At 45.8% G+C, this 23,393-nt stretch overlaps 1 protein-coding gene across 7 annotated transcripts in view; it reads right to left on the bottom strand.

The window, feature by feature from the left end:
• Positions 1 to 23,393, bottom strand: part of RIPOR2 (RHO family interacting cell polarization regulator 2) — a 218,757-nt gene that overhangs the window by 15,518 nt on the left and 179,846 nt on the right. For 4 of the 7 annotated variants that reach the window (XM_070456227.1, XM_020892277.2, XM_020892278.2 and 1 more), the window contains exons 7-14: positions 23,041 to 23,190; positions 18,615 to 18,678; positions 13,243 to 13,286; positions 11,912 to 12,037; positions 11,449 to 11,597; positions 9,499 to 9,628; positions 4,796 to 5,479; positions 1,330 to 1,514 (exon numbers count right to left, since the gene is read on the bottom strand). In XM_070456227.1, coding sequence (XP_070312328.1) covers positions 1,330 to 1,514; positions 4,796 to 5,479; positions 9,499 to 9,628; positions 11,449 to 11,597; positions 11,912 to 12,037; positions 13,243 to 13,286; positions 18,615 to 18,678; positions 23,041 to 23,190 — 1,532 coding nt within the window. Of the gene's footprint in view, positions 1 to 1,329; positions 1,515 to 1,604; positions 2,636 to 4,795; positions 5,480 to 8,611; positions 8,759 to 9,498; positions 9,629 to 11,448; positions 11,598 to 11,911; positions 12,038 to 13,242; positions 13,287 to 18,614; positions 18,679 to 23,040; positions 23,191 to 23,393 lie in introns of those variants that run through there. The other 3 variants (XM_070456231.1, XM_070456230.1, XM_070456229.1) reach the window with 3 other exon arrangements.

A 23,393-nucleotide genomic window follows, 5' to 3' on the forward strand; every position in this document is an offset into this window, starting at 1 on the left:
GTAGTCAACCCACATTTAAAACACACACACACACACACACTTACCCTAAACGTCTGATAACACACAGTAGGACTGATCAAATTAGACATCTTTAATAGGAATGTTCTATAGAATTTACAAAGGCTATGATATTTTTGTTCTTAAAATGCTTATATTAAGAAGAAAAACCTTGATCTATTATGAAATAACTTCAGCTAACAAGAAGAGTTTAAGAAGCATTTCACAAATGCAATTAAATTAGAAAATCTCAGTGTAGAATGCAGAAAGATAACTTAAACATGACATTCATTTCATAAATTCTCTTTGTTACACTCCCAGTTTGCTCAAGGGATAAATTCTATTTCTCCTTTTTTCTTTTCCTGGTTTCATTTTGGCAGAAGAAACCCTCCAGGAATAACACAACTTCAAAATATTAACACCACTCAGAGAGGTCTGTGAAGGTTGAACAGTCATAGCTTGTTGTAATTTGAAAACCTGTGCATATAACATGTCAAAAGAAAAGATGGATGGAAATCCACCCTTTCCTTTGGGAAAGTGTGCATTTTTTTCCCCCCAGCAAATTAATGGAGATATGTTCATTGTGCTTACAGAATGGACCCCCAGGCTCTAGCTCTAAGCATGTGGTTTGGTACAACAAAGCCCAGTGAAGAAAGTGATAGGATTTCATCTTTATCCTCCCTTCCCACTGCCCTGATTCATCCCCATCCTAGAGAAGGCCACATTCTCCACCCAGAGGCCTGCAGATCCACTGGCAGATATCAGTTATTAGTCATCCTTTCCTACATTCTGAGAAATATATGTGCCATGGGTTTTAAGCCTGGCTTTGAAACAGGCACTGATGACCTTAATGAACTGCAAAGACCCAACAGCCAAAAGGAATAGAGAGATAAGGGGTTGGAAAAGCAAAGTCTAACAAAATGAAGAAATTAGGAATAAGATGCAAATCAAGGAGAACCAGGTCAAGAGTTCTCCAGAAACATAGTATGTGGAGTTAATTTGAAATTCATTACACTGGGGCCAAGCTGTAGACACTGAAACCTACAAGATGGATATGTACACATCCATACTTATACATAAGTGTACACATACTTGTACAAAAATTTGCCCTTCATTTATAAAAAGGAAAATTTCATTTTTCTTAAACAACACCAAAAAAGGTGAACTATATTTAAAAATTGTACAGGACAGTGAAAAGGAGCTGTAAACCAATTCAGGTAGGGAATTTTATCTTTCTAAAGATGTGTATTAAGTCCTATCCGGTAGCAATAAAGAACTGCTGTACCAGCAATGACAGTAGAAATAGAAGCAGATGCTGACTTCAAGACTTACCTATTTTTCTCAGTCTCAGTGTCTGAAAATACTGAGTCAGCACCTCCTCCAACATTACAAACCTCATCACCATCCTCCTCCTCCTCGTCAAAATCAGAGGTGTTCAGGAAATCAAAGCTTTCTAAAGCACTTTCAACAGTAAGACTTAAACTGGAAGACCTGCTTCGGCTTACTGCTGGCTTGCACTGCAAAGGCAGAAGGTACCAAGGAGAATATCAACATATTCAGAAGGAGAAACACAACAAAGACACCCAATGGGAGATGCGACACCTTCTTTTTTTTTTCAAGCTTTTATTTTTATTTTTTTGTTGGCATTAAAAGAATTCATTTAAAAATCTTCTTATAAAAAAGTACAACCGTGGATAAAGTGACACAGTATCTGGGATTTGTTCCAAAACAATCTGGAGGGAAGGAAGCAGGTAGAGGAAGACAGGTTTGGCCATGAGTTGAGCATTGTGGAAGTGTGCTGATGGCCACACTGGGATCCATTATTTGATTCTTTCTATTCCTGTTTGAAATATTTATAATAAAAAGTTTTAAAAATACTACAATCAGAACATCTTGGGAAACAGAATGGCTATTCTCTCTCTTCACAGGGCTCAACCCCAAATAAAGTTCAACTGGCAGACAAATCTAAAGGGTCAATGCCAACTACTAACCAGTCTCTTAACTCCAAGTGGCAATGTGGTCTGTGCCCTGAGACAGGGCGAGCTAACTAAGGCACCTGTCCTAAAGGATTCACAAAACAAATCCCAGAAACAGAAAACTACTCAGATTCACTAATGCACACTCTCTAAGTAGATTTAAATACTAATTTTACATTCACAGCATGTAATTTTCCTTTGAGCATCGAGGAGAAAATAAATGGCACGAGGATGACAAGGAGTAGCCATGCTTCCTTTACAACTGTCTTTGAAGGAACAACGTCCATCTCTTCCCTGACTGGGCCCTGGAATTATGTGAGCAAATCCATTCTATGGCCTGGTGAATTCTGTATTTCTGGACATTAAACAGAAACATTACAAACAGGGTCATGCCCGTTGCTTTGGGCACAGAGATGGGGAGCGGTTCTTCCAAATAGTCAAAAGGATGTTGGGAGGGGTTGACGGGACAAATCCTGCAAGTAAAAGGAGCTAAATGTCCTCCATCCAGTTAGGTGGCACTCCCTGCTGACTTCGTTACACAGGGTCGGAAGGGCCTGGCAGGAGTCTGAGTCTTTTAAATCAGAGTTGTTTCATTCGCCCTCAGTGATCTCCGTCCAAGAGGCAGCACCATTTAGTTTCTGATCCTCAAGGTGTTTAGCATCCTAGGAATGTGAAGGAGGAAAAAAAGAGAATGCTTTGCCAGCAGATGCTTTAATCCTGGCTGGAGACAAAGCCACTTGCCCCAGACCTTGACTCTAATGTCATTTTCCATCTGAGAGAGACAGGAGGAGCCATTCCCAACTCAATCCTCTTCTAGGGTCTTCTTTCCTAAGCTAGACTGCAGAATCTGATCGTGCACAGTATAGATGTGCTTAAATACGATCAAAAGAAAGAAAGGGGGCAGTTAAGAAATTTAGGACAGTTTTGGAACAAGAGCAGATTGAAACAAAAATCTTGAAAGAAACCGACAGCCACCAGGTTTTTAGAAGACTAATGGATGACTTGCTCAGTGCTTCCTGGTGGACTGAGCACCCTAGATGCCTGGAAATGGGGGCTGCCATCACCACTAGCTTTCTTTGAGGCATTTATTTTAGGTGGATTGTGTCTTGGCTCTTCACACTGAACACTTTTCTGCCCACTAAGCAAAGCTGGTCAACTGTGCAAATAAGCACTTGTTGAAGGGATCAAAGACATTTTCACTGGGATACTAGACAAGCAGCCTCCATCCATGAGCCCTGAGCTGATGCTCTGGAGTTATGTTTGATGGGAAGCAGATTCAGAGTGCCCTTCCCTGCTGCTAAGAGGCTATACCTACAGCAGAATCAATCTGTCATGAGCAATAGAGGACATGGAGAGTCAGAGTCTGAATTCTCCTCCGCCCTGGGCAGACATGCCCTCCAGAACCAGGTCAGCATGACTGCAACTGTCAGAATAGCCTTGGGAAGGTAGTTCCAGATGCCACAGGGAAGGCCACATTTTCAAACCGTCATATCGAGGGATGCAACAGCCTTCTGTGGGCTGACTCTCCGCTTGCCCCTGGCACTGTATTTTCAAGCTAATCTTATAGAATAGGTCCCCAAAGAATTGCTCTTTCAAGAGAAAGGATCCAAGTTCTCTTCTTTATGGAACTAGACATCAGAGTGGCAAAGCAAAGAAGACAAGAAGTGGCAGTGGGTTTTAGGACAGAAGTTCCAGTTCTGTCTTCTTGTGCCATGTTTTTAAAAATTTAATCTGTATTAAATTTTATCTACCAAGTGCAGGCAGATACATTCTCGGGTAGCAATAATGACCTTATTATGAGGCTCTCCTGAGCAAGAGGAAATCACCTATCTGAATCCTCTCTTCCCACGTCTATCCTGAGTGGTCTAACTGGGAACAGGAGAGAGGAAGATATCTCTAGTGGAGTCAGGGTTCTCTGGCTTCTAGATTATTTGGGGTGACTACTCTGGGATCCTATTTCACTGATTTGGGCCAATGGCTGAGAAGGGAATCGTCTAGGAGGTAGTGCCCTGGGCGGGGAGAGATGCCTTGGTCCTCACATCCTGGCTGCCCAACTCTGTCTTCAACTAGGGAAGGGCCTTCCTGCTTCCTGGAAACTCCAAGAGGGACCCTCTCCAGTAACATCTCAATGAGATATGATGCTCAAAAGGCCACCATTCGTTTCACATTTGGGATCTGAATGATGAACTCTGGGGCTGAGGGAGTCTAGATATTCTCTAGAGCTGTTAATTTAACTCCCGGTCATTCTCCTAAAGTTGATCCGTTGTCAGGAAAATAAAAATTAATATATGCTACTAGTATTAAATGGCAACCCACTCCAGTATTCTTGCCTGGGAAATCCCACGGACAGAGGAGCCTGAGGAGTTACAGTCCATGGGGTTGCAAAAACTGTCAAATATGACTTAGCACCTAAACAACAACTAGTATTAAAAAATAAGTGCCATTTGGTTGTGGTTTATGGGCTCCCCTGGTAGTTCAGTCGGTAAAGAATCTGCCTGCAATGCAGAAGACCCGGGTTCAATCCCTGGGTCGGGAAGATCCCCTGAAGAAGGAAATGGCAACCCACTCTAGTATTCTTGCTTGGAGAATCCCATGGACAGAGGAGCCTGGTGGGCTACAGTCCTTTGGGTCACAAAGAGTCAGACATGACTCAGCAACTAAACAACAACTAGTATTAAAAAATCAATGTCATTTACATATTGATTATCTACTGATCCTGTGATAGGGAAGGATTAAAAAAAAAAGATAGGCTATTTTAAATAGACTGTTGGTTTAAGAGACTGTCTCCAAAACTAATCCAATTTCCCTGAAAAGGTACTTACTTTTAGAATATCATCCAGGTGCATGACTTCTTGGTTCAGATCCTGAAACTCTTTATACTGCTCTTTGTGTGGTTCTAATGCAAGGAAAAGCCCATTAAAGGCGTCCTCTAGGCTTCCATCCAGGAAAGACCTACAGCCTTCCGACTCTGCACTGACCGAGCCCTCAGAAAGCAGCCTCTCCGTGGCTGCCGGCACCTCTGCCGAGGTGAGCCTCTTGACCAGCTGCTTCGTGATGTTTCCTTCAAAAGTGTCCAGCTCCACGGGCTTGAGTTCAGAGGCCTCTTGCAGAAGGGCCTCTTGCAGAAGGGCCTCTGCGACTCCCTTCTGCAGGAACAGGCGCTCTGGCCCGGCACCCGTGGCTGCTCGGCAGCCCTCGGGCTTCCCCGGCCCCTGGGTCTCTCCCTCAGGGTGGGGCCGGGGCTCTGAGCCTTCTCTCAAGGAGCTGCTGCAAGAGGCCGAGCTGGGGTCCTCCAAGCCCTCGTTCTGGGAGGACTGACTGCCTGGGGGCAGCTCTGCGGAGGTGATGGTGATTTCTGGATTTGCCGCGCAGGCACCAGGGAGAGAGTCGGCTGGGCCGGGGGCGAGGGTGCAGTCCCCGTTGGGCAGGTCGCTGAAGCTGAGGGACAGTGGCATTTTCTCCTCCGCTGCCTTCCCGTTTTCAAAGATGTCATCAGGTAGATTTGACTGTAGATAAAAGGCAAATCATTATGATTTTGGAAGCAAGGGATGCCTTTGGCCTTGGTTCATTTCCAGACAAAATATAAGACAATTAAAATAAGAAAAAGATCTTTCACGATATTAACATTGTATTTGTTGATTGTGTGTGTGTGTGTGTGTCTGCAAGCATGGCAAAACAAAACAAGCCTTTAAAAACTCTATTCCCATTGTTGAACCTATGTAAAAGTTCACTGTACTGGTCTCAGGTTTGACATTTTTGAAACGAAAAAGTTGGAGGCAGGGCAACAGTGCTTATTTCCTAAATCTCAGGATCTCACAATATCTGGCAGCCATAGTTAAGAACACCACCGGTTCTATTTTTTGGCAACGATCTTAAAGGGCTTTCCAGCACTCATGCTATTTCATTCAAAAGATGTGATGCTTTGTTCTGCTTCAGTTCTCATAAATTATTTTTTAAAAATCTCTACCCACAAATCCCAAGCCCTGGAAAATGTTTTATTAATTCAGTAACCATGCCACAAATAATTCAAGGCCAGAAATATGTTTGCAGAGCTTCTATAAAACGAGCAGAAAAAGACTGATGAACTAAATAACTGTGTTCCAGGGCTGCAAACCCCAGAGCTCCCAGGGTGTCTGGGAGCCCCAGGTGCTCTGCCGGACAGCCCCAGCTCTGTGATCCGTGAAGCAGAACTCAGAAGACAGAGGTCAAAATACCCAGGTAACCAAGATAATTCATTTATGCAGGTATCAACAATCTCCAAGTCATCTTTCCTGACACTGTGGTCTGCATAGTGTTGAAGTGCCAAACACTGTTCAGTGGGAAAAGTTTTCTAGTTATTTGAGATCGACTCCTTCAAAATGAATACTTTCTCTTGGATTTCAGGTTTGATTGTTTCAGTAAATATAAGTACCTAGTTTAATTTCATATAAAACAATGAGGGACTTTGCCGGTGGTGCAGTGGTTAGGACTTTGTGCTTCCACAGCAAGAGGCACAGGTTCGATCCCCAGTCCGGGAATTAAGATCCCACGTGCCTCGTGGCATCGCCAAAAAATAAGAAAATTTAAAAAAACAACAACAATTGATCACGACAGTGCTGGGAATACACCCAGGAAACAAGAATGTTACAGCAAGTGAAGTGGGGAGCAGACAGAAAGCGGCCCCCCGCTCTCCTGCAGCAGTGTCCCTGGTCCCAACACCTGCAGTTTTAACCCAAACTCTCCACTCTCGTCTGGTTGGAACCTCAGGATGTGTCACTGGGACCCTCAGGAGACCTCTGCAGGCTCACTTTCTTTGTGTCTAAAACGGAGAAGGTTTTCCTGGATTACTGATTACTGATTACTGAAAAGTGCTCCCCAGAGTCCAGGCGGTGGGGCGGAGTGGAGGGGGGTGGAGGAAGCCGCAGGGACTGTTGGGGGGGGGTGTTGTGGCTGCCACCCCTACAACCTCCAGCTCCTTCACTTCAGTTTCCTTCCTCCTCTATCTGTTCCCCCCTCTCTTCCCCCGCAAACAGGCTTTATGCCTCCAAGGAGCTGATGCAAGAGGAAGCTTCTGGGCAGAGATGGTGGAAGGCTGAGTCCTGCTCCCAGCACCTGCTCCCTGGGGTCCCCTGGGCATCTCACAGAACCCCTGGTCCTCTGAGCTGTCTGGCCCAGCCTCAACTCGTCTGCAGAACACACATTCCCAGCAGCTCTGAGGAAGGCGGAGGCCCTGGCTTAGTAAGCGGGCAGGGGAGGGGGCCTGTGTGATCTCGATTCTTATTTAAATTCCAAACTCCACTTCAGCCCTTTCTCTGCAGCCTCACATTCCCAAGCCCATATTTGCTTGGACTTCGGCAAAGGTTGAGTTAGACCCAGCTGCCTGCTGAAGGGGCGGTACCGGCTGCCAAGGGGCTGAGCCTACAAACAGGCACCCGAGGGCAGGCGTGTTGTAACTGACCAGTGATGTGGGTGCTGGAGCTATCTTGGGAGACAGACAACCTGGAACTCGGCCCTAAAAGACAGAGAAGAAAGGAAGGAGGGGGAGGAAGTGTGTTCTAGAAGGAACAACAGTCTGTGGGAGATCCTGAAAGGGAGGGTGCATGGGGAAGCGAGGCGCTGGGCAGAGAATGAAGCCTGGAGAGATGAGAGGTGGGCCTGGAGAACCGGGGCCGGAAGGGAGCTGGCTGCTCTGAGTCTGTTCATCAAGTTCAAAAGGCTTTATGAACATATAGTTCAAAAGGCCATAGGAAGCCATCACATTGTTTTTCTAATCTTGCTCTTGTTTAAATGATGTGACTGAAATCGCTGCCAACTCCCTCCCCACCCCTCTGATTTGCACTGTTTGAGCATGAATATACACTTGGCATTGGTAGTTACTTTATCAGCTGATGCCTGCTTTATCTTTCCCATATCATCTTCCCACCTCCCTTGGAAATTTTATTGGAGTTTAGCCTCATCCATTTTATCTGTTTTTTTTTAAAGTCAATTAATAAGAGGTTATTATTATTATTAACCAGAAGACTTTTAACCCTTTCTTCTCTGGACATTCAAAGATTCCTTTATATGTCTGTAAAGGGCAGAACATTCCATGCATGTATGTACATATGTGTATGTGTATTCTCCTGTGACATAAAGGGCAACACATATCATGTAGGTAACTTATTACATCTTTGACTGAAAACTAGAGTCTCTTTTACTATGACAGTATAAGACGCACTAAGGCTAAGAACCTCTTTCAATAAAAAGAGCTCTAGGAAAATTGGTTTAAATCTTTCTGAATTCCTCAAATGCCGGTTTTTGAAGGCTACAACTGTAAAGATTGATATTAGTGATACATTAGCTTAACTTGTGAATGAGAACCTTCTTGGACTTCATGTGTAACTGTGTTTTTTTAAATGACAATCTTGTTACCATGGATATCTTTGCCACAGTGGAGAAGAGTCACAGCACAAAAGCAGAGATCACGGGAAGGGAAGGACAAACGGCCTCTGTCACAAAGGTGCATGCAAGCCCCAATTTCCCACCCTGGGGACAGGAGACCTGTAACTGTTAGCCAGTGAGCATGAGCGCGAAGATAAAACAAGAGGCATGCCAAAGCATACATGCCACCAGCCCCCAAAGGCAAGCACGTCACACCCGGGCGGGCCACCCACACTCACATAAAACTCTAGCACGGCCTTGGGTCTCAGCCTGAGGGAGGGCAGGTCACTGAAAGAGCGGCTGCGGTGCAGCTTGGCAAAGAAAGAGTCTTGCAAGGCACTCAAGACAGACAGCCTTGGCTTGTCTGGTGAAGGATGCAACCATCTCTTCAGAAGTCAAAGCAAGACGGGGAGTTAGTGGAAAGCAGCAGGTTACTACGTTTCTGTCAGCTCTTAAGCAAGCGTTTCTGATTAAAACAAGGGGCCCTTATTTACATCTACTTCTTTAAAAGGCTGATCTCAGAGAAGGGACGGAAAAGTTGACATGCGTTGATCAAAGTAACAGGTAAGTGGGGGGAAGCAGAGCAGGGACAGAGTGGGTTGACCATCTGGGCGCCGGTGGTCATGGGCATCTAGGCATGTGCTTTCCTTAGTCACCACTGGGTTAGGGTGAACTTGAAGATGACATCATAGTCGGCCCTCCCCTCTGTATTCGAGGGTTATGCATCCATGGAAAAGAAATTCCCAAAAGGTCCAAAAAGGAAAACTTCAATTTGCCAATTTGCTGGCAACTATTTACATAGCATTTATACTGTATTTACAACTATTTACGTGCCATTTGCATTACATTAAGTATCATAGGTAATCTAGAGATGATCTAGTTTACACAGGAGGATGTGAAGGTTATGTGCAAACACTCTGCTATTTCATATAAAGGACTGATTGGAGCATCCTCGGATTTTACTATCAAAGGGGAATTCCCAGAATGAACCCCCGAGGAGACAGAGGGATGACTACATTAGGAATGACAGAGACTCTCTAACACTGTATATTAAGCACTTCAGAGGCTGGATGCAAGCACTGCCTCGGGTTCATCATCTCTCCTCCAGAAAGCACACAGAACTTACGAAGAAGGAGTGATCTTTGAAGGTGGGCGTTTCTGGGGTACCCTGGCTGTACATGGACATTCTTCTCTGGAGGGCGGCCACCTTGTTCCCAGCGCCCGAGGATGGGGTCATGTCCTCCACGTCAAATGGACTGCAAAACAACAGGACCCCATGAATGCATGCTTGTGAAAATCACCCATCGTCACCGGACCGCAGGCCAAGAAAGCACCTCGTTATACTAACAGAAACTCGAGCCAGTGGGAACTGGGCTTGTCATTTGCTGTTCAGTCACTAAGTCATGTCTGACTCTGACCCCTTGGACTGTAGCCGGCGAGGCTCCTCTGTCCAGGCAAGAATACTGGAGTAGGCTGCCATTCACTTCTCCAGGAATTTTCCCAACCCAGGGACAGAACCCGTGTCTCCTGTGATGGCAGGCAGATTCTTTCCCACTGAGCCGCCAGGGAAGCTGAAGAGCTGGGCTGGTTTTGGCCAAATCATTCTGTCATCAAACAAACCATGACTTTTAAAAAGTGGAGCAGAAAAAGAAGCCTAGACTCACCCAAGGGACCACAGATTATCATCACAGCTTTAAGCACAATTTATGTGCACACCTGGATACCACTTACATCTGCTTCTTCATTCATATTAGAGACATAAACATAAAAGAATCTGCCTGTGATGCAGGAGCCACAGGAGATGTGGGTTTGATTTCTGGGTCAGGAAGATCCCCTGGAGGAGGGCATGTCAACTCACTCCAGTATTCTTGCCTGGAGAATCCCAGGGACAGAGGAACCTGGGGGGTTACAGTCCATAGAGTCACAAAGAGTTGGTCATGAATGAAGTGACTTAACACAACACAAGATGTTGAAGAAGTCTGTATTCCTGGAGCTTTGCAAGGACAGATGCTTTAATGACACAGGAGAGTAATAGATTATTGTTTGGTTCTGAAGAAAACACTCCTGTTCATTTTAGTTCACCCAGAGCCTGCTGCGTGATTGAAAGGACAACAGTCTGTTCACAATGATGCCATTTGTCATCCCGCCATGGGCTCATCCAGCAGGAGCTTGCATTTGAGATGTCAGTCATTACAAATTATGAGGAGAGACGGGCTGGGCAAATCGTGTGGACACTGTTCCGGTGACAAGGCTACACGTCTTTGCTGCTTCCATGCCTGACCCTCTGTATTGTAAAGGGGCCTGGATGTTAATATTGGATAGGCCCTCGTTACTTGGTAACAGGGATGTAAGATCAACTGTTGTGAGCAACCAGTGTTTCATAACTTATTAAGACCTTTCTCATGGGATGACTTCAGAAAATCACTTTTTATTTGGAGGATAATTGCTTTACAATGCTGTGTTGGTTTCGGCCATACAACAACGTGTATCAGCCATAAGTATACATATGTTCCCTCACTCTTGAGCCTCCCTGCCACCCCCTATCCCTCTTAGCAGAAAACTACTTTAAGTTCCTTACTTTGACAAAAGATTTCTCTTGCCCTTTGGAAATATTCTATTTCAGCATTTAGAGTGTGGAGAGACTAAGGATATCCAAAGCTTTCCAAAGCAGTGTATAATGTCTGAGATAAAGAGGGTTAAGCAATTAAGACACCACAGCAAGCATCAGGATCTTTCTGCAGACAAACTGTCTCATACTGTACCGTATCTTTCCTTCACATCAGTTGACTTGAGAGATACATTTCTTTTATATACGTTCAAGGGTTGAGAAGGAGGGATGGAGGCAGAATAAAATGTTTAAATACAGAAAGTCAAAGAGGAGAGTAGTGATATGATATTAACATGTGTGAACACCTAGCAACCCTGTTAACGAGATTCCTGGGCCCTGGGGTGGGACCTGAGAGTCAGCGTTCATGCCAGGCTCCTTGGTGATTCTGATGGTCACACGCCACCCCAGGAACAGCACGAGCCTGTGACCCGTATTTTTATCACGATGATATAACAAAGGGCAACTTACTACCAGGTGATTTCCAGGTTGAGTTTGATGGTGCCAAGGTCATTGATGTCCACAGCCACCACCTGAGGTCGGGCTGCAAACAGCTCTTTGGTCTCACAGGTCACGCTGCCGACCAGGAGGTGAGTCGCCAGCCCTTTGAGTTCTGTGACCTGGTGAGAGAGGGAAGGGAGAAAGGCCTTACAGGACAGCGCTGGATGAAGGCATCCCCTCTCCTTTGTTTTTCTAGGCCGGGGCAGGCATTTCAGAATCATATCTGAAGCTGGAGGTGGGAGTTTCCCAAGCCTGTCTCACATTTACACTGCCCGCTCTGACATGATGGTGGGTCTGGTGATGTGCCTGTAGCACAGACAGCGGTCTGGGGGGTGGATGGGCAGCAGGCAGAAGTCTTGGGGACAGGTCTCCAGGACAGACCATTCAGCTGTGGCAGCAGCAAAGACAACACACAACAGTGCTGATACCATACCTTGATGGAAATGAACCCGACTATCAGCGGCAGGAACACCATTTCTTCTCCATCCCAGCTCTGTTTGCCGTTTACCTCTATCCTGCCTTTCAGTTTCCACCTCTGTCGGCCATACTTCATGAAAATCTGGGGAGAAGACACCAAAGGGTCCTCAGGTTCCACTGCCCTCATCCGCCTCCCCTCCAAACACCAGGATCGAAAAGGCAGGTAAAAACCTGCCTTCTCCAGCATCCTCACGCCACATCCTGACTGTGGCTTCTTCCAAAGTCTCGGGGTGGGGGTGGGTGGAGCAGAGGACCAGTGGGGAAAGACTTTCAAAAGGGAGTAAGTTCTGCTTCTCTAGGACTGGGTGCGAAGGGCTTCCTTTAAAAAAAGGTTATTGTATCAAGCCCTTGAACTCACCCAGGTCAACCAGATCTTTCTCTCCTTGGTTCTGCTTCAGCAGAACAACCACTGGACTGATTCTGCATACTCCCCAGCCCCTTCAGAGAGACAAGGAACCAACAGCTAAAATCTATTCAGTGGCCAGAGGCAAGAAATTAAACAACCTCCTTCTGGGAAAGGGAGATGGAGCTGGACAAGGATTTTGAAACCCGACACACTCTGGGAAGAGGGTGTGCAGACTCCCTTTGGTCAGACAGATTTACTGGTGAGAGGAAAATACACTTCCCTCAACCTCCCACTGAGATGAACAATTAGAGAAGGTTCTGGAGGTGACGATTAGAGGAAATAATTACCAAGGTTCCCTCTTGAAGAGGAAGAAGATGAAAAGCTTTTTTTACTTTATGGAGTATACTTTTTTAAAGAAAGATCTAGATTTCACTATTCTTCAATACTGATACTTACAAGAAGTCATAATCCTGGATTGGATCTTGGGTCAGGAAAAAAGCTGTTATTGAGTACAATATTAGGACACAGAATAATATGACTGTAGATCACATATCTAATGACACAAGCTAAGGGATCAATGCTAAGTTTGCTCATGTCAAGAACTGGACAACGTTTATATGAAAGAATGTCTTCTTGTATTCAGGAAAACAATTTAGGGGGTGAAGGGTCATGATATCTGTGCATTAATCTACAATGGTTCAGAAAAATAACAATAGCAATATTAATAATAATAAAGCAAACATGGCATAATGTTAAAAATTAGTGTCTAAATGACCCATATATGAGAGGTCTTATACTAATCTCTAAACTGTCTTATGGGCCCAAATTTCTTTTTCAAAATACAAAATAAATAAATAAATAAAAAGACAATTGAAGAAGCAAAATAATGACAACTGACTCTTGTCTCTCAAGTCCAACACCCAGACTGACACCATACTTACTTCATATTGATCTCCAGGACAGAGGCGAGCAAAGCCAGCCAGACCTGTAAGCAAGCATTTGGGGTCAGAGACACAGTCGAGTTCCCCTATTTACAAACCCTCACTGGCACATTTATAAAACTCAAAGTGTCAGGCTTTGTGAAAACTCATTAATATCTTCTGGGGACCATCTGTGGGCACAGCTACTGCTGGGAATTTCATCTATCACAGCAAGAGAGGACATTCCTTGCTGGGATGATGGGAGAGGTGCTTGCCGGGCAGAGAAGGCTGTTTCTTCTACGAAGAGCCCCATTAAGTCGTGAGACTGTGAGACAGATGAGTCTGCTTTCCACCAGTTCCGTGGGCGATGCCAGGGTTAAGACAGAGAAGGTCCATGGAGGCTTCACAAAGCACCTGCTGTTACCACCCTCTGTCAGAAGATGGCAGCAACTCACCAGAGCCTCACACCTCTCTAGCCACAGACTCACTCCATTGAGGACCAGTTTCTACTAACAAGTAGAACATTAACAAGCCTCTTAAAAAGATTTACTGAAATAAGAGCAGAATTAAAGAAGCCAGTTTTCACTAATAGTTTTCTGGAGGATTAGTCTTTTATTTTTAGTACTTATGAACCAAAGCACAATCAACTTGTTTTTATAAATCCAAATTGGCTGGATATGCCAATTCCAATAAAATCCTAAGCACTCTCTAAAAACCTCTACAGACTATTCAGAATTCATCTACTGCCTGTTTACCTATCTGGGCAATTACAGTGGCAGCCTGGTTAAAAAAGAAAACAAAACAAAAAAAACCTTAAAAAACTGATCTGATATCCTTGCTGGATAAAGGAGAGTAAAAGTGAAAATCCTTTGAATTTTTTTTTTTTCTCCCTTTCAAAATCACCAGAAATTTTGTATTGGAAGAACTTATCCAGGGAGAAAGCTACTTGGTAAGATGTTTTTGAGCTTCTCAGCTCATGTTATTAAGGCAAAATATTTTTGGAATTGCTTGTATTTGCATTACACTGATACTGTGATTATCACCATAACGTGGCAATGTGGCATCAGGTACGTAAAAACAGGCCTGCGGCTATGCTATGCTTCCTCAAGTCCTATCTGCTCATGCAAGCCTTTACGGTACTGACGGCATAACTGAAACAACTGCATTTACTGCCTAGTGAGTATCCTTCCAACCTGGCCAGGTTTCTTTCAGACTCCAGGCTGAGGCCTGCTTGGACTTGCACGTTCCTCAGCGGTTCGGGGATGACTGCGGCACTGTCTACAGAGCTTTCATGATGACCGCTCCAAAACCCACCACAGGGGTCAGCACCAGGGACAGACATGGGAGGTGGGGGGCTGAGGGGCCTTTTATCTCCACGGTGCGACTTCCTGCCTCTTGTGGATGCTTTACTGTAAACGTGGCTGACCGATGAAGCAGCTCTCCCACGACCTCCTTCGGAAGTCCCAGATACTACAGTGAGCAGCCGCCCACCCTGCTCTTCCTTTGTTCAAGGGCCATTCTGCAAGGAGAATGCATCCCTTTTTCCCTAGTTCTATGAGGATCTTCTTTTCCAAAGATAAAAAGGATCACACGTGTTGGCTGGCAGCATGTACACAGAGAAAAGGCCGGTTGGAAATTCATGACAATTTTAAGAAAATTTAGCACTGCGGGGAGCCATTCTGAAGCTAAGGAAGTCACACTTTCTACTCCAAGGAAAACAGCCCAACGGCTGAAGAGCTGGGAGCTCCCATTACAGGCCTGATGGATTTATGCTGAGACATAAATAATGCAGATTTACTGGTTCCCTTGTAGATGTCCCCTCTCCTGGGCTGGACCTGCCCTGAAAGCTGCAAGGGCCAGGACAGACTTTCGGACATAGACACTGCCTGGAACTTAATTTGAAGTAGGTAATAATAACTGGGAGAAGAAATTGTTTTCGGTAACGGACCAGATCTTTTCATGTGCACGCTGGTGGATGGCTCTGCACCCTCGCTCTTTAGCCTGGCACCGGAGCCTCTTTAAAAGCTGGCACCAAGGAGCCCACAACTCTCCTGCCAAGGTCCTCTCCTGCTTACTCAGTCGCTCAGCCGTGTCCAACTCTGTGCGACCCCATGGACTGTTGCCCGCCAGGCTCCTCTGTCTATACGATTCTCCAGGCAAGAGGGTTGCCATACCCTCCTCCAGGGGAATCTTCCTGACTCAGGAATCAAACTCGAGTCTCTTGTGCCTCCTGCATTGGAAGGCAGGTTCTTTACCACTAGCGCCACCTGGGAAGCCCAAGGTCCTCTCACTTTAATGCAAAAGTTACATCCAAGAAGCCTTTCTCTTCCCTGCTTCTGGCCCCCTTCTCACCTCTCCCCCCAGGCTTCTATGCAGTTGGCCACATTATTGGTTAGGCAGGTTCTTTATTCCACTGAATTAGGCTGGACTGGCTCATGCATCCATTTTCTCCAGTAGACTGTGTGGAAGTCAAGGCCAGGGACCGTTTACCAGGATGCAGCTGGCCAACAGCAGGAGCTCAGCAAGCACTTGATCAGTTGCTTTTACCACCATCACCTACCCCACCCCCACCAAAAACCCCACAGAATGATTTTGTTGTTGTGTGTTGGGGTGGGGTGAAAAGGGAAGTGGGGAAGGGTGTGGCAGGAAGAAGCTGAGTTACCAGGTCTGAGAATATCATGAAAGATCCTCAGTTTATGTCACTATGTATTTGGGAGCGGTAATTTTTTTCTTACCAGAATTAATAACAGATAAAGTAGCTAACTGCAAAGATGCAAGATTTCCTGGAGCGTGAGTGGCCGGCTTCCTTTTATCAACAGAAAGGAAGATTTTCATGGGGATATTGCCCTTGAAAGGCTTCATAGAAACAGTTCAAGTTGTCATGTTAGATTAGGAAAGCAGAAGTGAGCTTGCAGGTTTGAGTGATCCCTGAACCCAGATAGAAGCCAGGGAAGCCCACTGGGTAGGAGGAGAGAACAAAGTCAAGGGTAGTGATGGAAGAGCAGAAGCCAGCAGAAAGTTCAGTCCATCCATCATGATAACTCATCATAACGCAGATTTGTTCCTCAGCTGGGCAGCCAGTCCCCCAGTGGACGGCAGGGTCCCCACAGCGTCCTCACTGACCACCAGGCCTGAGGTCCAGATCTGGTGGGTGGGGTTCCTCCTTCTCCCGCACCTCTCCCGGGATGCCTGTGTGCTGGGTGGAGGGTGACCATCCCATGTAGAAGAGAGTATTCTTGGGGCAATCGTTTATCATATCTGCTCAACTTTGTTCGAACTTCCCACCTCAGGAACTTCCCTGATGGTCCAGTGGTTAAGACTTTGCGCTTCTATTGCAGGGAGCATGAGTTTGACCCCTGGTTGGGGAACTAAGATCCTACATGCCATGCACTGCAGCCAAAAAAAATAATAAAGTACTGTGCGACTTTGTGGACAAGTCACTTAACCCCGCTCCCCATGGCAGAAATGGGGAAATTACCATCCCGCCCCAAATTGGTGCCTTTGATAACAGTGTCAGAAACAGGGGGTGTATGGCACTGCCTGTGTTAACAGTGAGAAGACGGGTGTGACGGGAGTTTCTCTCAGCTGTGAGACCCTGGACTATGCTAGCCTGCGTGGCTGGTGCCTCGAGAGTTGGGGGAAGAAGAGAGAAGCGTTCTCTGCGAAATGCTGACCCAGGACAGTGGTTTTCCAGAAGCAGGCTGTTGACAGAATCATCCCGAGGGTGAAAAATACACACAGTCCAGGGCCCCGCCCTGACATGCTGAAAGCGGGGCAGGGCCCCAGTGGTTTTAGAACCACTGACTCAGGTGAATACTCAAAATGGAGAGGATGGACCGAAAATCCAGAAAAGCACAGGTGCCACACCTCAGCAGTGACGTAAGTGTTGAGACTTCACACTGAATAACAGACTGACTGGCAGTGGGATTTGCTGGGGAGAAGAACAAAGCCGCGTGGGCAGTTGAGGGTCAAGGTCGTGTGGATTGGCAGGTGTACTCATACAGAGAAGCTCTCCAGGCGTCGACCTTGACAGAAAAATCTCTTTCCTGAGATAGGTGACTCACTGGAAAATGAAGCTCTCCTGGTGAATACCTTTTTTAAAAAGCGCCCCTTTCCTACTCCCTTGGTGGCAAAAAGTAAGCAAGAGGGTGATTAAATCTCCATTAGCGACCGGGGAGTGCAGCTGCTAAGACACCTCAGCAAAAGGAAGGCACACGGCAGCCATTTTCCCCGCGGTGAGCGGGCAAACGGCCCAGACTCAGAAGGAAGAAGGCCCTGCTGTGATGGCTGCCCCTCTGAGAGCCCTGCCGCCGCTGGGCTGTAAGCCTGACCCCTGGGGGATGCTCTGTCTTCTGACACCAGAGCTTCTTTTTGTTTTGAAGATGCTAGCGGTGCAAACTGACACTGCTTTTAGGGTAGAACTTTCTGGAGTCGGTACCAGAAAGGTGGTGGTTAAACGCACAGTCCTCTGGGAGCGTTAACACTAAAAAGCATTTTAAAACAAAGAACTTGGTAGGTCGTTTACAGGAAAGTAGAACATAAAGGAACGAACTTAATGACACCAAGAAGCCAAAAGACAAGTCTAGAACGTGGTGGGACATTCTGCAACAGTGGCTTCAAGGTAGTAAGTCAACGGTAAGAAAACAAAGCAAAACAGAGTGGGTCTGTTTTATATAAAAAGGAAACTAAAAAGAGATACTTGATGACCAATGATAATGTGTGAACCTACTGTGGATCCTGATTTGAACAAACCCACTATACAACTCATTTTTAAGATGACTGGGCCATTTGCCAATGGAATGGATTCATAACAAAGGCATGCTCATTTTATTAGAAGTGATAATACTTGGCATGTGGTGATGTAAGATGCTCTATTATTTTTTCCCCCGACAGCACCACACAGCTTGTGGGACCTTAATTCCCTGAGCAGGGATTGAACCTGGGCCCTCAGCGCTGACAGCACAGAGTCCCAACCACTGGACCACCAGAGGGGTCCCAAGATGTCCCTGTTCTTTAAGAGAGGCATATTGCAGTCTACAGGGGGAGACTCCCACATAAGAGTTTTATTTCATCGAAGGAAAAACAAAGACAAGGAAGCAGATGAAACAAAGGCGGCAAAACCTTGCCAATTATTAAATCGAGGCGATGGGTCTCTGGGGGTTCCTTGTAATATTCTCTCCATGTCTGTGTATGTTTGAGATCTTGTTATAGTAAATATTGAAGTGTGCAGGCAAGGCTCAGGATGAGAAGGTTCCGGAGCATCAATAAATTAAGTGGGGAGGGCTGAGAGAGGGAGGCATAGTATCTTTGCAAGGACAATAGGGTGTGTGATGTGGCACTTGGAGGAGCTCTGCAGAGCTGACGCCTGCCTCTCTAAACAGGGGGGAGGATACCTTTCATCTTGATGGAGAACTCCCCCAGCTGCTTCTCCAGCTCCGCTTCAATGGCGCACATGTTCTAGAAAGAGCACAGGGGACCAGCGTTAGAACCAAGCTTCTCTCAAAGCATACCATGTTCTCCTAGCGGAGCACAACCACTGCTCAAACCGGAGGCATTTACTGTTTGCGATGAGTTACACAACCCTGCCCATGGAGCAATCTTGACAAAATGTTCTACCTAAGCCTAAATGAGCCTTCTAGTGTACGGGAAATTTAGAGCACAGGAGACCAAGTTAACTTATAAACAGTCAGATAGATCCGGAATGTGGGAGATTCTAAAACAACTGGCCTGGATTCTATAAAAAGGCAGTAGTACTGTGGGATACAAATTCTAGTTAAAAGAGATTAAAGAGACATAATAACCAAATGTAATGTGTTAACTCTGATTCCATCCTGATTTGAAAGTAAATAAAGAGTTATGAAAGACATTATTGGACCAAATAAGAGAAATCTGAAAATGTATAGGATGTTAGATCATTCTATAGAATGACTGGTAATTAATATTCTTAGTTGTGATAATGGTGTGTGGTTATGCAAAGAATACATGTGTTATGTAGGTTCTCATTAAAGGATCCGTGCTAAAATATTTATGGGGTGAAGTGTCACATTATTTACCACTCACTATCGAATGACTTAGTAAAAAGGGGAAAAAACGGAGCATATGCAAGAGAAGGAAAGCAAATATGGCAAAACATTAGCAATTGGTAAGTCTAAATAAAGTAATATGACGGTCAACATACTAGTCTTTAGTTTTCTGTAGGTTTGAAAATTTTCTTTACAATAATTTGGAGTCAAAAGAGCTGAGAAGTTCAACTGTACTCCAAGCGAGTGAGGCAGGGTTTCTGCTGCCATGCCAGGAGGCCCCCGAAATGATTCTTGGGTTTGACAAGCGTCCTCTTCTCGTCTAATGTGGAGGGAACAGGTGAGGCAAAGGAGCGACACCATCTCTGCCTGTGGTTAGATATCTAACCACCCAGCCTAATTCCTCAGTGTCTGAGGACCTAAGCAACAGAGCAGCCACAGTGAGAAATCAAGAGGAAAAGCGCCGTGGCCGGGGGCTGCCCCCACGGAGGCCCTCCTGCAGTGGATGGTAGCTCAGCCGGTAAAGAATCCACCTGCAATGCAGGAGACCCCGGTTTGATTCCTCGGTCGGGAAGATCCCCTGGAGAAGGGATAGGCTACCCACTCCAGTATTCTTGGGCTTCCCTTGTGGCTCAGATGGTGAAGAATCTGCTTGCAATGCAGGAGACCTGGGTTTGATCCCTGGGTTGGGAAGATCCCTGGGAGAACAGCATGGCAGCTCACTCCAGTATTCTTGCCTGGAGAATCCCATGGACAGAGGAGCCTGGTGGGCTACAGTCCATGGGGTCCCAAAGACTCGGACACGACAGAGCGCCTAAGCACAGCACACAGCTGTCACCTCTGCTGTTCCGAGCAGAAGGCCCTGTGCCAGCCTCCTGCGCGCGCGCCCCCAATCCCCTGCCCCACACAGACACCCCGGGGCAGCATCTGCAGGCTCCTCCCCCATCACATTTTGGGGGCTTGGGCCTGTGGCCTGGGCAGATCAGTGAGTATGGACAAGGGCTGCTTCCATATGCTATCTTTAAAAAAAATTTTTTTATTGTATATTGGGGTACAGCTGATTAACAATGTTGTGAGAGTTTCAGGTGGCCAGTGAACGGATTCAGCCATACATACATGTGTATTCATTCTCCCCTAAACTCCCCTCCAGCCTGGCTGAGGGGTGCTTCCATTTGAATTTTTTGTTTCCAGAGGGCTTCAGGATTGACTTGCAAGCTAGGGGTTCTGACTCTTAAAACGCCAGTACCTCAAATAGCTCAGCGAAGCTGGGGAAAACTTCCTGAGGTTGAACTCTGTGCAGCTGGAAAGTTGTAAAAACAAAGTCTCAGTTTTGTAAACCAATTTTCTTCCTCTGAGCACTGGGTGTCTCTGAGAAGGAATGCATTACTGTTTCTAGAAATATATCAACGATGTTATCGTACACGTCAGGACTGTGACCAGAGGCTTTAGGAAATTTGGTGGGGGCAGGGGACAGCTAGTTTAGCAGTTGAGGACACCCACAGTCAGAATTGTCTTCTGTCTCCCCCAGGCAGCCCTGGATGAACACTGCTGCCACTGCAAAAGGCTCCCAGAACCATCGATTCCTAAACCCTTTCTGTGATATAAAATCCCTGTTTTTTGTGGTTATGTGAAGACACAAATCCACTTGATGTCAAGTGAGGTAGGAAGCTACTGATGTCCTGGCCTTCCTTCTCCTCTTGCTGAAATTATACTACATAACAACCTTGAGTTTGTGAGCAAATATGATGCTGTGTCTTGGCACCTGACCAGGGGTGGTTCTTTCTTAAAGCTTTTTGTTTTATATTGGAGTATAACCAATAAACAATAATGGTGATAGTTTCAGGTAGACAGCAAAGGGATTCAGCCATACACACACAAGTATCCATTCTCCCCCAAACTCCCTTCCCATCCAGGCTATCACATAACATTGAGCAGGATTCCATGGGTGGGTGTTTCTGAAACACCCTGCAGAAGTTTTAGGACAGGCACAGGCTGCTGCTCTGTCTTCGGCGTGTGTACTGAGAATGGCCGCTGTCACTGGCAGCTGCTCTTTTGATTTCAGAGATGGGTGGAAATGAGGTCTCCTGAACTAGGACTGCTTCTAAGCCAGAGATTCTTAGCCTGTGCTCCATCAGCTTGGATGGGGAAAAAGAAAAAGTTAGTTTTAGTGGAGATAGTTAGTTGCTATCTCCACTAACCTCTAACTAAAATCTAGTATGTCTGTATATCATGAATGAAGAAAACAAGCCACAGCCGTACGACTGGGACCCGTGGCTGGGATCTAGTCAAAGTCCATGTTTATGTCACATCAATTGTTGCAGGCACCTTGAGAAATCATTTCAATACTTGGAAATTTCAATAGTTCTTGGAGCCACTACTAAATCTTATAGTTTGATGTATTCATAAAGCAGCAGTCTTGTACTATACCACACATTTGGTTTTAAAAATATTTTGATCACTGTGCTGACAATAGTGAATTAACTATATTTCAATATAATTTGTTTCCTTTGAATTTCTATGGGTTTTATTTCATACATTCAAAAAGCATTCTCCCGAAAGGGGAACTTAGGTGAAGAAGCCCTGCTTTAGGCCATGAAAAAAAGACAAAGCTGGTTCAGACAAGAGGCGGGGCTGGAGGGTTTACACAGGAAATGATCCTGTGGCAAGTCATCTAAGATGTCCCTCCCATCCCAGGACTGAGACGGATGCTCAGACCTGGGAACTGTCCAGTAGACCCTCATCAGGCGGATGACTTCATTTATGACATTGGATCTCTGAACAAAGACACATGGGACAGTGAGAAGGTTTTAATAATTCAGTCATTTCATCTCAGACACTGCTATCAGGTGACCCCTGGGGGAGCAAAGACCTCTCTGTGTCATATGTTTGGGCCCCAGAGACAGTCAGAAAGCAGGAAAGCATGCTTCTGTTCATGACGCTTTTTCTTGCCTCCTTTAAGATAGAGAGGAAATTTCTTACAATAAAATAAGCATAGGCAGGAGGTTAGTGAACCCAACATCTAGGGGGGCCATCTTAACCACAAGGTCTGTTCAGTTTGCAGGGATAAAGCTAGAATGGATTGTACACTACAGAATCTGGAAGTGCATTTCAGTGAGCAGAACCAGCCCATTTGTGGCTCATTCATTTGCTGACATTTTTAACATGCCTTTGTAGTCTACTTGTACATAGACTGCACACAAAAAGAAGTAGAACACTTGTCCTACGAACGGCTTCACAGCATTTAAAATCCTGTGGATTTGCGCTTCTGTGAACAAGCCTATTACAGCTACACTAGGAGAGGTATGCCTGACAGGTGATGCTCACAGACCAAGAAAGTCACGTGCTCTGGAGTTTACAGAAGGTGCTGAATCAAAATACCACGAACGATACCACCCAAGAGCCATTTTAAAAAATTGCACCGATGGCCTCAAGAAAAGGCAAGACAGGCAAACGGCAAAACTTCTCCCTCTAAAGAGTAGAACAGGCTTGCAGGACGCCCGGTCCTTGGGGTGCAAGCGTGCTAAGTCCCTTCAGTCGTGTCCGACTCTTTGCGACCCCGTGGACTTGTAGCCCGCCAGGCTCCTCTGTCCATGGGATTCTCCAACCCACTGGAGTGGGTTGCCGTGCCCTCCTCCAGGGGATCTTCCCAACCCAGGGATGGAACCTGTGTCTCTCACACCTCCTGCATTGGCAGGCAGGTTCTTTACCACTAGCACCACCTGGGAAACCCAATGGTTCTTGATAATTCAATTCAGGTCAGGTCAGGTGGAGTTCAACAGCTGAGCAGGCGGGCACATACCTCTGTGTACTCTTTGTAGCTCCGGTTGATCTCCGACAGGCTCTCGCGGGCAGCTTTGCTGGCAGGGGATGTTGCAAAGGCTTGCTTCATTTTACTGGCACCATCTTGGAGGCGTCTTTGGATACAATAAGCTTCATAGAGTTCATCTACCTGCCAGAATCAAAACAAAACAAGAACGCGATCAATATTTATCACACTTGAAGGAAGGGACACTGACCACTGCTAAGAGTTCAAGATGCTTTATGTTTCTGAACTCAAAAGCAGACTCTTGTAGCAGTGCCATCCTTTCTAGACAGACCCATCATTTTTGCTTTAGCCACTAAGATACATTTTCTATTTCAAACCAGATTTTA

This window comes from Odocoileus virginianus, chromosome 27 (assembly GCF_023699985.2).
Source record: "Odocoileus virginianus isolate 20LAN1187 ecotype Illinois chromosome 27, Ovbor_1.2, whole genome shotgun sequence".
In the NCBI taxonomy this organism is placed as follows: domain Eukaryota; kingdom Metazoa; phylum Chordata; class Mammalia; order Artiodactyla; family Cervidae; genus Odocoileus; species Odocoileus virginianus.